The sequence below is a fragment of the Pleurodeles waltl genome, chromosome 2_2 (assembly GCF_031143425.1).
Source record: "Pleurodeles waltl isolate 20211129_DDA chromosome 2_2, aPleWal1.hap1.20221129, whole genome shotgun sequence".
Lineage (NCBI taxonomy): Eukaryota > Metazoa > Chordata > Amphibia > Caudata > Salamandridae > Pleurodeles > Pleurodeles waltl.
This window is the reverse complement of record NC_090439.1, coordinates 1,138,450,229-1,138,463,244: the sequence shown is the minus strand read 5'-3', so window position 1 is coordinate 1,138,463,244 and position 13,016 is coordinate 1,138,450,229. Positions and strand designations below refer to the sequence as shown.

The 13,016-nt window shown below is 46.7% G+C and overlaps 1 protein-coding gene across 1 annotated transcript in view; it reads left to right on the top strand.

Annotated features, from left to right (window-relative positions):
- Positions 1-13,016, top strand: part of MROH1 (maestro heat like repeat family member 1) — a 1,237,492-nt gene that overhangs the window by 1,084,084 nt on the left and 140,392 nt on the right. Inside the window, exon 36 of the mRNA XM_069221041.1 lies at positions 89-203. Within this exon, the coding sequence (XP_069077142.1) occupies positions 89-203 (115 nt within the window). The remainder of the gene's footprint in view (positions 1-88; positions 204-13,016) is intronic.

Sequence of the window (13,016 nt, the reverse complement as noted above, 5' to 3'; positions counted from 1 at the left end):
AGAACTGTAGTGCTGGTGAGCAATTTCTTTCTTGCAGCACTAATGCTAGATGCAAGTCATTTTTCCTTTACTGTTTCTGTCTTTTAAGTGCCATGGCCAATCATGCAGGCCCAAAACTTCCCGCAATTGTGAAGAACCTCATCCCTGCTATTAGTAGCCTTAACGAATGTCAGAGAATCACTGCCACTGCTTTCTTTGCTGAGGTAAGGACTAAAAGTTAATTTAATATTTTTTTTAACCATACTGATATAACCGCTCACATTTGAACCTGTTCTCTGCTCTTTTAATTTCTGTTCCAATCAGTTTTGATATTCGATATTGTTAGATTATCTGTAGGTATCATTCCTTCTGCTCTTCAAACAGACACTACTTTTTGCTTTGAGCTTTGTAGTGTTAACCATATCAGTTGTTACATTTTAGAGCACCTGAGGCCATGTGTATAGTACCCTTTTCCATCTGTGTGCTCTGTTAACTTAAGCATCACCAAATGCTGCATCCCCTCAGTAATGTTCCTGGTACTAGAGGATATTGTCCTCATAATATTGGTAAACTGATGGAGTGTTTTTAACAAGAGCATGACGAAAATAGATACGTAAAGTGCACTTGACCTGATGTCGGTGTTACCGCTTGTAGGAAGCTGACTCTGTATATACAATATCAAAGTGAGATATAGTGTGCACAGAGTCCAGGGGCTCCCCAGAGGCTTGACAGAGGCTGAAATATATAATACTAATGCTCTATTTGTGGTAGTGTGGTCGAGTAGTTAGGCTTATCAGAGGGGGTAGTGTTAAGCCTTTGTTGTACACACAAAAGCAATAGAAGAAACACACTCTATAAATTAACTCCAGACCAATTGGATTTTATGGAGAAAAATGTCTTTCGTGAATTTATTTCTAGAACCTCAAGATTCAGTTTGCAGGTAAGTACATAAAAAGAAAGGTACTTTGCATATATATATATATAAAATCAGGACTTTGATTGGAATCGACAATGTATACAGTTTTTCTTAAAATGGCAAAAGGCTATTTTTAAAGTGGACACGGCAATTTTCAACAGTTTCTGGGGGAAGAAAAGATAGTACTGTTTTACAGGTAAGTATTCAACTTCCAGTTCTTATCTCTGGGTTTAGGTAGTCCGTCGTTTCAGGTTCAAGTTAACCCCAAACTATCACCACCAGCAACACTGGGCCGGTCAGGTGCAGAGGTCAAAGAGGAGCCAAGTTATCGTGGGCTGCTATGGAGATGGGGGTACTCGAATCTGGCTGGCCAGCCAGCAGGTAAGTACCTGTGACTTGGAGGGCAGACAAGGGGAAGTTCAAGCGAGCACTGGAGAGGCCCCAAGTAGGCACCAAACACGCACCCTCAGCGGCAATAGGGCAGCCGGGTGCAGGGTGCAAACAGGACAGTGGGTTTTCAATGCAACTCTATGAGGGGACTCCAGGGGTCACTCTGAGGCTGCAGACGAGGTCCAGGGGAGCTTCTCGGGCAAACCACCAGCTGGACAGGGAGGAGGGCCACCTGCTGGTCGATGCTGCATGGGGGTTCAGTTTCTTCAAGGCCTGGGGGCTGCGGGTGCAGTGTGTCCTTTAGGCGTCGGATATCTTCGTCCAGAGCTCGCTTTCAGGGGTTCCTCTGGACTCCCTCTGCAGACGTCATCGTGGAGATCTGGAGGGGTCAACCCAGGGTGGGCTCTTGCTCCCATTCGCCTGGGGACCCTTGCTCCCAATTGCCTGGGGACCCTTTCTTGCTGGCTGGACCACCTGGACATCGGCTGTAGCGTTGGGTGCACAGGGGTCAAGACTCGTGCATCTGGAGTGAGATGGGAGTCCTTAGTTGTAGGTTTCTTTTAGACAGAGCTGCTGTCCTCTGGAGTTCTTGGTCCTTTTTGGTGCAGGGCAGTCCTCCGGATTTGTCAGAGGTCACTGGGCCCGCTGGATGCGTCCCTGGTCTTTTTGCAGGTTCTCTGAAGCAGGACACAGGCCGGTAGGGCTGGAGCCAAAGTAGTTGTCTTCCTTCTTATCTGCTGGGGTTTCAGCTTAGCAGTCCTTCTTTTTCATGTAGGTCACCAGGAATCTGGTGAGTTGGGTTCAGGGAGGCCCTTAAATCCTAGATTTAGGGGCGTGTTAGGGGTCAGAGGGCAGTAGCCAATGGCTACTGTCCATGAGGGTGGCTACTCCCTCCTTGTGCCCACTCCCCTTGGGGGACACATTCCTATCCCTATTGGTCCCTGTCCTTCAAGATGGAGGATTCTGCAGGGGGGGTGGGGAGTCATTTCAGCTCTGGGCACCTTAGGGGTGGTCCTGGCTGGGGTGGTCACTCCTCTGTTTTCCCTAATTTTCCCACCAGACTTGCTGCCAAAAGTGGGGTCTTGACCGGAGGGCGGGCATCTCCACTAGCTGGAGTCCCCTGTGGCTCTGTAACCCGAGGCTTGAGCCTTTGAGGCTCACAGCCAGGTGTTACAATTCCTGCAGGGGGAGGTGTGAAGCACCACCACCCAGGACGGGTTTTGTTTCTGACCACAGAGTGCACAAAGGCACTCACCCCATGTGGTCAGAACCTCGTCTGAAAGTGGCAGGCTGGCACAGACCGGTCAGTCCTACACTAGCAGTTGGGCTAACGTACGGGGGCATCTCTAAGATGCCCTCTGTGTGCATTTTTCAATAAATACCACACTGGCCTCAGTGTGGGTTTATTGTGCTTAGAAGTTTGATACCAAACTTCCCAGTATTCAGTGAAGCCATTATGGTGTTGTGGAGTTCGTAATGACAAGCTAACAGACCGTGTACTCCATTTGGCTACACTGCACATACAATGTCTAAGAATGGGATTAGACACTGTACAGGCATATTTCTCATGCAGCTATGCCCTCACCTATAATATAGTGCACCCTGCCTTAGGGCTGTAAGGCCTGCTAGAGGGGTAACTTACCTATGCCACAGGCAGTGGTTTTGGGGGCATGGCACCCTGAGAGGGGTTCCATGTTGACTTTGTCTTTTTCTCCCCACCAGCACACACACGCTGTGAGGCAGTGTGCATATGTTAGGTGAGGTGCCCCTTAGGGTGGCACAACACATGCTGCAGCCCTTAGGGACCTTCCCTGGCCCTTGGGTACTTTTTTCAAGGTACTTAGCTGTGTGCCAGGGCTGTGCCAATTGTGGAAGCAAAGGTACAGTTTTTAGGGAAAGAACGCTTGTGCTGGGGCCTGGTTAGTAGGGTCCCAACACACTTTCAATCAAAGTTGGCATTAACACTAGGTAAAAAGTGGGACTTTCCTACACCGCTCAGATATTTGTCCTTCAATTTCATGCACTGCTTGCTTCCCCCTAATTTCTGCAGTTATTTGTAGGTGACTAATGGTTTATTACCATGGTGCATAGGAACAGTATATTGATGCCTGGCTAGGAAATTACCTGGTCCATGTTCTTCTCATTACCCATGTTTATTTTCCGATTACATAGCGTTCATGAAGGCCTTTGCCCACCTCTAGAATCCAGGAAGTCTCCAACTAAACAGCCTCCCAATGCATATGATTAGTTAGAATGTTTATACATTAAAACAGCCATTCCATTTGCTTTTTTTGAAGGATATAACAACCCAATAATTATTTTGCACTATTATTGGGTGCTTGGGCTACATACTAGAAGATTACATTTTATGGCTGGAAACCTCTCTTTTATTGGGTGCTCCCTCAATTATCCTCATCCATCCTCATAAGGCTATGACCAATAATCCTCATATTAGACCCATGAAGGGTCGCATCCCTGAGGTTCAAGCTACCCCAAGCTTCTGCTCAAAGTGACTTTCACCTGGCCATTTTAACTAAGTGGAGAAACTAGATGGGAAAAATTTGATATCTTTGGACAATTAAACCCAGATTGTTTATTTTGTAAAATGCTCTATTACATTAGTATAACCTTCGAGAATTGCAGAACCAGGGAGACATTGACCTTTTTCATCAGACTTCAATGTACTATTAGCATCACAGTTCCAGTTTTTAAGCTACACCAGTGTATTTATAACACTCTGTACGACACATGAATTCAGCATCTGTGGTTACACTGGTTTCCTATGCGCTTAGACTCCTGTTTACCTGCATGCCTAATGCTTTCAGTGACTGGCATTCACTTGGATCATGTGGGTCACAGTAACCCATGCAGAGTTAATGTGATTACCTCAGAATGTTTGTAGATCATTTGATAGAATGACTTTACAAAGAATAAAAAAATTAAAGGTTATTGTTTACTATGTGCCTGATGTACGAAATTTCTATTCACAAGTGGTTGCACCAACTTTTTACAAATGAAAAATAATTTTGTAAACTGCCTTGTGTACTAATAGGTCAGTTCACAAAATTCCAAATCCTAGTGGGTCGATGTCTGACCTACCTTATCAATATTCATGAGGTAGGTTGTAAATTGCTAATTGATACAATTGGATGCCCTCAAAGGCATGGTGACCTGTTTGGGACAGCAGCCCACCATGTCTGTGATCACTTTTTAAATAAAGTAAACTGTTTTTTTCTAAGTTTAAATATATTTTGATTTGGCATTGAAGTTCAACAATGCAAACTGGTACATTGACCTAGGTAATAAGAGTAGAGTAGTGAAAAATCAAGGTATGCCCCCCCCCCCCTCCTTTAACTTGGGTCCGTCCCCCCTATAATGACTCCCTGCCCCCCCACACTTCCATCCCGTCTTATGGGTCTTGCAACTGCTGTCATTATCTCACTCCTCTTTCATTAGAATTATTCACACTATGGGCACAATGGGTTATAATCCTTGTGGGAAGCTGGCTTTCTATAGGGTGCGTTAAAAGGAAGTACACCTTGCAGAGAATCCAGTGGGTCCTCAGTTGACTTGCAGAGGCAAAAGTAGATAGGCCTGCTGCTCTATTTTCTGGTAATGTGGGCGAGCAGTTTGGCTTATCAAAGGGTAGTGCTAAGCACTTCTACTCACAGAGGCAATAAATGCGACATACACTCAAACAAAAATCTGAGAACAATTTCGTTTTTTATCATCAATACTTTTCAATGTCAAAAATCGACACTTAGTGCAATTTCAGAGTTCTTCAAGGTTAACCTGCGGAAGGGAAGCACATTCAGCAAACAAGCACTTTGACAACTCACAGGACCAATCTTGGAGACTTCAGGTGAGTATTGGGTAACGGTCAGGAGCACACCAACAGGTCACACCCGGCTGCACTGGGGCAGCCAGGTGCAGAGGTGTACAGTGTGCATCATGTGCCCAATGTATTTCAAAGATTATTGGTCCCTGTGGGTGTAGGCTGCATGCTTGCACTGGTGTGCCAGTCGGGACAACCAACAGGTAGGTCACAGATGTTGGCTGCTCGGGACATAGGTACACCTTTGGTCCTATTCTCCAAAGCCCAGCGGTGGGTTTCCTTGTTCTGAAGCACTTGCAGTTGGGGGGACCAGTGGTCTGAGGCTGCAGGCGTGTCCGGCAGACCAGGAGGGGTGAAGCCACAGTGTCCTAGAGTGCAGGAGCACTAGGAGACGACATTGACACTAGGTATCCACTTCAGCTCTGGCCGGCAGCGACAGGTGCTGTGGCTACTGGAGATGTCAGGTTTCTCTCACCTCAGAGGCTGCGAGAAAGAGGACCAATGTGCATAGGCTGTAGGCGACTTCAGAGAGTTCAGGAGGACTCAGACTCAGGACGAACCTTGTTGGCACCGGTGGTGGTCTTTACCTGAGGTGGTGGACAACGGGTGCAGTAGTGACTTCAGGTGTCTGGTCTTTGCGGTTCTTGGGGTTGCAGAGTCTTGGTGTTGGTTGGAGAGCATTTTGCTGCTGATGCGAGACTTGAGTCTTTTTCGAAAGTAGTCAGTCTTCCCAGGTTTCTGGAAGTTCAACTGCAGGATGATTTGTCTTTTGATGCAAAGTCCATGAAGGAGTGCTAAGAGTCCGGCGGGGTTGGTACCAGGTCAGCCGCCTCTTTTTCTCCTCTTCTGCAGGTGTCTCTCTTCCTTGTCTTCTTCATTTTAGGCCGTCAGAATCTAAGTTCTAGGGTTCAGGGTTGATACCTAAATACTCATTTTAAGGGCATTACAGGGAATGCCAGCTGGTAGCTAGTGGGTTGCCCACCTTTAGGGTGACTACACCCTTTCTATGACCCCTTCCGCTGGGAGGTGGTCATAGTCCTAACCCTAGTGGCCTCATTCCTTCCAAATTAAGATGGAGGAATTTAGAAAGTGGTGTCCACTTCAGCTTGTCCACCTTAGGTGTTGGACTGTCATGAAGTGGGCACACCTCCTAATCTTCCTAATTTTCCCATCTGTTCTTCTGTCAAAAGTTGGGTTAGAAAAAGGAGGGTCGGTCATTACTGCCATCTAGAGAGACCTGGGTCAAATTGCAAAGGCGGCTAGGCCTTTGAAGCTTCCTGCCCAGGAATGTCCATCCTGCCCAGGTGAGGAGTGTAGGAAAGTGCCTCTTTTGACATGCTCCCCCATCCCCCTCACTGTTTTGCCTGGTTTCTGGTGTAATTGTGACACAGTGCACTGGGTCCCTGCTAAACCGGTCCTCAGTGCCAGATCTCTTTCCTTAAAACTGCCAATTGGCAAGCCTTTAGTTGCCACTGTAAGTCCCTAGTAAATGGTACCCAGGGCATGGTGTACTAAAGGAAGGTCCCTGAGAGATGCAGGACTGATTGTGCCACCCTCCAGGACCCTCTCACCTAAGTGCACCCAGGACTGCCTTTGCAGACTGCGTGTCTTGGTGCAAACCCTTAATGAAAGCACGACATGGCACGCAGCCTGTTTGCCCGGTCCCCTTAAACTGCATGCAATATGTGTAAGTCATCTGTCTGGCAAGTCTTCCAGCTCTAAAAACAGGGTGTATTTTATTACTTGTGAGGTCATTCCTGCATAAGCAGATATACCCATGCTATGTCTTGTCAATTCCCAAACACAATAAGTGAACAGTAAAGCCATTTTAAGTACATGTCCTAGGCACTGGTCATCATGAGTTCCCAGCTACATGATGGCTTCACTGAAGATAGGGATGTTTGGTATCCAACATCTGGTATTAGTAAACCCTCACTGAATCCAGTGTTGGATTTATTAATACATGCACTCAGAGGTGCACCTGCAAAACCAACCAACTCCTAATGTGGACACTGACTGGTCGAAATCAGTACAGTCACCTTAGACAAAGTTCTGACCCCCTGAGGTGAGAGCCAGTGCTCTCGAGGGCTTAGAAAAAGGCCTGCTGTGGGCAAAGGCGTGACCTCCTCTCCCAGGCAGGATCGACATTCCTGTGTGGGGAGCTGCAAAGTCCTTGCTGCCTTTGAAAGCAACCCAGGCCTCTCCAAATTGAGGAGTAGGAGAACCCCCAGTTCCTGACCCCACTTTTGATGGCAGGTCTGGCTGAAAATTAGGAAGAGTGCCCACTCCATGCCAGTCCCACCCCTAGGGTGGATGAGCTGAAGTGGACACTAACTTTAAAATTCCAATATCTTGCATGTGGATGTGCATGTGGAAACTCAACTGCTTTTCTGATTGGCTATAAATAGCAGAGTGAAGCATGCCTCCCTGCTTGGCTTTGTTTTGCTTCCTGATCACAGCATCTGATTTGGCAGTCCAGCCCCTGCTGTCATCCTCGTATTCAGAACTTTTGAGGCAATTATTTTCTTTGTTCCTGTACCAGCTGACTCCAGGCATTCCTCCAGCTCTCCAGAAAAAACTGCAGCTAAGTGACTAGTATTCTCCAGGGAGTTTGTTATTTGAGCGCAGCGCTTTCCTAGAACAGCTAGTGTATTTCAGACCTCGTATTTTGTCAGAGTGCTTATCTTGAAGAGACTAATGCATTTCTGAACGTTCTTCATTATTATTGTAGTTACTTGCCTAAATGTGCTTCAGGAAATCTGCGTGAGCTCAGATACTACAAAAAGTGAGTGCAATTTTGAAAGCGCATTTACGTGACTTTTCTTTGTGTAATAGCATAACTCTTGGATTTAAATTGTCATTCATGCCTGTGTTTCAGGTTTGAGGAATTAGCTTTTGAAGGGTTTTTCACACACACAGTGAAACCAAACCAAACTGTGCCACCCTAACTGTTTGAACCCAGAGTGGACATTTGTATTTCTTGGATTGTTTTTGTTCCTTTTAGTTTAACCCTATGCATTCAGGAAAGTTATATGTGATATAATTAATGCCTTTGTTTGTCTTTCGTGTGCATAAGTGCAACCACAGTTCTAATTGTATTGTGCAACAGTGAATCTTTGTGAAGCCAGCCCTAGTGTTGCAGTACCCATTGTTATGTTAATCAGTTTGGGTTTTTGGTAATGTAGTGTTAGTTATTATTATCCAAGAAAAGTGCTGGAGCATCCTGGTGTTCTTCTACCACTTCCGTGCCCATATCAGAAGGAGAGATTCAGTTTCAAGGAAGTTGAGTGCACTAACTCTATCATCACTCTGTCAACAACTACCTTCTCCCCTGCCCCCGAAGATACAGGGTGCCTTGCTGGACTGGTAAGACGTGGCAGTGTTTTCTCTTTCTCTTCCACTCCCCTTTTCCTTTTGGTACACCTGCCGGGGTTTCTGTGTCCACCAGGAAGTGCTGAGAGGTGTTCCAGGAGGTCAGGGGCATACCATCGCCCCTGCAGACATCCTCCTTTTCAGGTGAGTGGCCCGTCTCGACAGCAGGTGGGAACTTAAAGGCCCCTTTAATCCCACACCTGTGGTTTGGGTTCCCTTTGAAAGGGTAGGGTTTGACATTGTTGGCCGCCTTAACTCTCCAACAGCATCAGGACATAGATATATCGTAGTGATAGTAGATCATGCCACTAGGTATCCTGAGGCTGTTCCCCTTAGGACCATCACTGCACCTGCAGTTGCCAAAGCCCTCCAGGATATCTTTACCAGGGTTGGGTTCCCTATGGAGGTAGTATCAGACAGAGGGTCAAACTTTGTCTGCAACCTAAAAACACATGTGGCAGGAATGTGGAGGAATGACCTATAAATTCACTACCCCATACCATCCACAAACCAATGGGCTGGTAGAAAGATTCAACTAGACCCTAAACGGCATGATTGGAGGGCTTCCTAAAAAAACTCAGGAGATGGGATGTCCTACTTCCTTGCCTCCTGTTTGCCTACAGGGAAGTGCCACAAATATTTTTTCTCCTTTTGAACTTTTGTTTGGGCACCCTGTTAGGGGACCAATTAGTCTTGTAAGGGAAGGCTGGGAGAGGCCACTCAAAGAGCCCAAATAGGATATTGTAGACTATGTGCGTGGCCTACGTTCTAGAATGGCTGAGTAAATGGGTAAAGCCAGCAAAAATCTTCAGACCAGCCAAGAGCTTCAAAAGCTGTGGTATGACCAAAAAGCTACTATGGTGGAGTTCCAATCAGGGCAGAAAATTTGGGGTTTGGAGTCTGTAGCTCCAAGGGCCCTCCAGGACAAATGATCTGGGCCCTATCCCATTCTTGAAAAGAAAGGGGAAGTCACTTATGTAGCTGACCTGGGCCGCTGCAAAACCCCAAAAGAATCACACATGTCAACCACCTCAAACCCTTTTATGACAGAGCTGATGTGACCTTGTTCATGCTCACAGATGAGGGACAGGAAGATGAGAGTGAACCTCTCCCTGATCTCCTCTCCAGCAATCCCCAAGATGGTTCTGTGGATGGAGTGATCTTGTCAGACACCCTCCCAGGACAACAGCAGTCTGATTGCAGGAAAGTCCTCAAACAGTATGCTGGGCTTTTTTCTCTGACTCCTGGGAAGACAAACTGTTGTACCTATGATGTGGACACTGGTGACAGCCTGCCTGTGAAAAAGAAAATTTACAGACCATCCGACCATGTCAGAGAAAGCATAGAAGCTGAAGTCAAGAAAATGTTGGATTTGGGTGTCATTGAACCCTCAGAGAGCCCTTAGGCTTGCCCAGTAGTGTTAGTCCCCAAACCTCACTCCAGGGGTGACAAGAAAGAAATGAGGTTTTGTGTGAACTAAACATCAGGGTTCTGGCAGATTGGCCTGACCCAGGGGCAAAATAGAGGTCAGCATTCTCTACTCCTAGTGGGCATTATCATTTCACTGTTATACCCTTTGGACTCAAAAATGCACCTGCCACCTTCCAAAGGTTGGTGAACTAAGTCCTTGCTGGACTGGAAACTTTTAGTGCAGCTTTCTTAGATGACATAGCTGACTATAGTCCTCCTGGCTGGATCACCTGATCCCCCTTGGGAAGGTCCTGCAGGCTCTGCAGAAGGCACGCCGCTCTATCAAGGCCATTAAGTGGCAGATAGGGCAGGGAAAAGTTCTGTACCTGGGCCACCTATTTAGTGGAGGCAAAGTACAACCTCTGCAACCCAAGATTCAGACTATTCTGGCTTGGAAAGCTCCCACAACCCAGACACAAGTCGGGGCATTCCTTGGCTTAAGTGGATATTATAGGAGGGTTGTGAAGGATTATGGCACAATAGTTGCCCCCTCACAGAACTCAATTCCAAAAAGATGCAGAGGAAGATCAACTGGATAGTGAGTTGTCAAGAGGACTTTGACACTCTGAAGACCGCTATGTGCTCTGCTCCAGTCTACAAGCACCAGACTACTCTAGGGAATTCATAGTCCAGACAAATGCTTCAGAGATGGGAATAGAAGCAATCCTCTCCCAAAGGAATTATGATGGACATGACCAGCCAGTTGCTTTTATTAGCAAAACAGCTACTCCCTTGGGAACACAAATGGAGTGCCATAGAGAGGGAAACCTTGCAGTGGTTTTGGACTCTGAAAGAGTTGAGGTCATACTTGTTTGGCTCTCATTTCACTGTTCAGACTGACCACAGCCCTCTCAGATTGCTACAGCAAATGAAAGGTGAGAACCCCAAACTGCTTAGGTGGTCCATTTCCCTACAGGGGATGGACTTTAAAGTGGAACACGGACCTAGGACTGCCCATGCCAATGCAATTGGCCTCTATGTTCTTCCACTTACAAGATGAAGACTCACTAGGGAAAGGGTAGTCTCATCCTCTTTTGTTTGGGGTGGGGGGGGGTAGTGTGAGAGGAGGCCTCTTTTTGCATGTTAACCCCCACTTTTTGCCTGATGTTGGTGTGTCCTTGAGGTTGTAGGGCCCAGGGCCCCTGCTAACCAGGTTCCCTGAGCCAGGGCTCTTTCCCTAAATCGGTTGTGATGCTTGGCACAATTGGATACACTCTTACATATCACTATAAGACCCTAGTAAATGGGTACCCCAGTACCCAGGGCATGGGATAGTATGAGTAGGCCCCTGAGGGCACCTGGCACTGCCATTGTAGGCTGAGTGTACTGGGGTAAACCTAAAAAGGCAAACTCGACATGGCACACGCCCTGTGTACCCTGTCTACCCTACACTGCATATGAAATGGGTAAGTCTCCCCTCTGGTAGGCCTTACAGCCCTTAGGCAGGGTGCACCATGCTATATGTGAGGGCATAATTGCATGTCCTTGCCATACCTGGGACATAGTGAGTGAACAGAGTAGCCATTTTAAGTGCGTGTACTGGACACTGGTCATACATGAGTTCCCCAGCTACATGATGGCCACTCTGCACCCTGGGTTGTTTGGTATCAAACAACTCAGAATGATAAATCCAAACTGGTACCAGTATTGGATTTAACCCCAAAAATGCCCGAAAACTCAAAAAGTACTTAACGTATCTGAACCATTTTGGTCTTAAAAAGTATATAAAAGTCTGAAGTATTTTTTTTTAAATAAATTCTGGTCTCAGGTTCTTCTTTGAGTGTGTGTGGTGCATGATTGATTTTGTGAGTTCAACAAATCCTTGGCACACCTCCTGGATTAGCCTAACTGCTCGACCAGCTACCTCAAAAATTGGAGCATTAGGTGATCTGCAAACCAACGTGTGGTTGCCTGGACCCCTGCACAGTGTGCCTAGCTCTGCACACTACATAGAGGGCCAGCCTCCTATACATACTGAAGATGACTCGGTTTGTTTTAATCACAGATCGTTAAACAAAACACTGCAGGCCCCCAAAGTAAACTAGGGAGGGCGTGCGGGGGCATCGATGGGGACGGGGAAAATTTTGAAAAAAACTGTTAAAAAAAAAAAGCACGAACGCGGTGTGTAACACCTTTAATTTACAAAGGAGCACTTGGATAGAATAGAAATAAACTGGATGTAATGTAAAGCGATTGATTACTGCCCAGCGAGATTGCGCTGTATAGGAAATAAAAATAAAAAGTACTCCAGAAATCGTGTGGAAAACAAGGAGCCTTGTATGTTTTCAGTAGTAGGCCGGTGCTGTTGAGGAGGGCTAAACACCGGAAAAGGCATGACGTATATATGCCTTCAAAAAATGAAATCAAGTGCCTTTTAAAAGGCAAGCCCATGAGCCAATGAAATTGATGGGCGTGGTTAAAAGCCCACAGAGAGATTACAACAGGTCAGTGCGCTTGCGCAATCGACCCTACAAAATGGTATGCGAACACAGGACCCCACCTTGGTTAGTGGAATGTGTAGAGGGAAGCTGGGGTACTAGGAAACCCCAAAGGTAAGTACCACAATGCCCCCTAGCGACCAGGGAGAAAGGAGTCATTTACTGGATTTTTCCCAAACCACCCTAGAGGAAGACCATGAAGAAAATGCAACACCCAGACAAGACTGAAAGAAACCAGCGGTAGATTCCTGGAGAGGGAGACCTGTTGAAGAAGGGGACCAAGTGCAGAAGTCACAGAAGAGTCCAGATGTAATAGAAGCTTCTAACCACCCAGCTGTGGATGCAGGAGTTGTTTGATGGTAGAATGAATACGGTCAGGAATGCAGCCTTGGAGCAGGTGAAGAGTTCCTAAAGGATGCATCCGAAGACCCACGCTGGATGAATGATTGCAGTCGGTCAGTGGCGTGAAAAAGCCACCAACAAAATTTGGCAAAGGCAGAAGTCACAGTGAAGAACAAAGTGGAGATACCAGGGACCAGCAAGGTCCAGGAGGACTCAACCCACGGGGGGGGAGTCCTAGGGTAACCCTCAACAAGGCAGAGAGTCCACAGCAGAA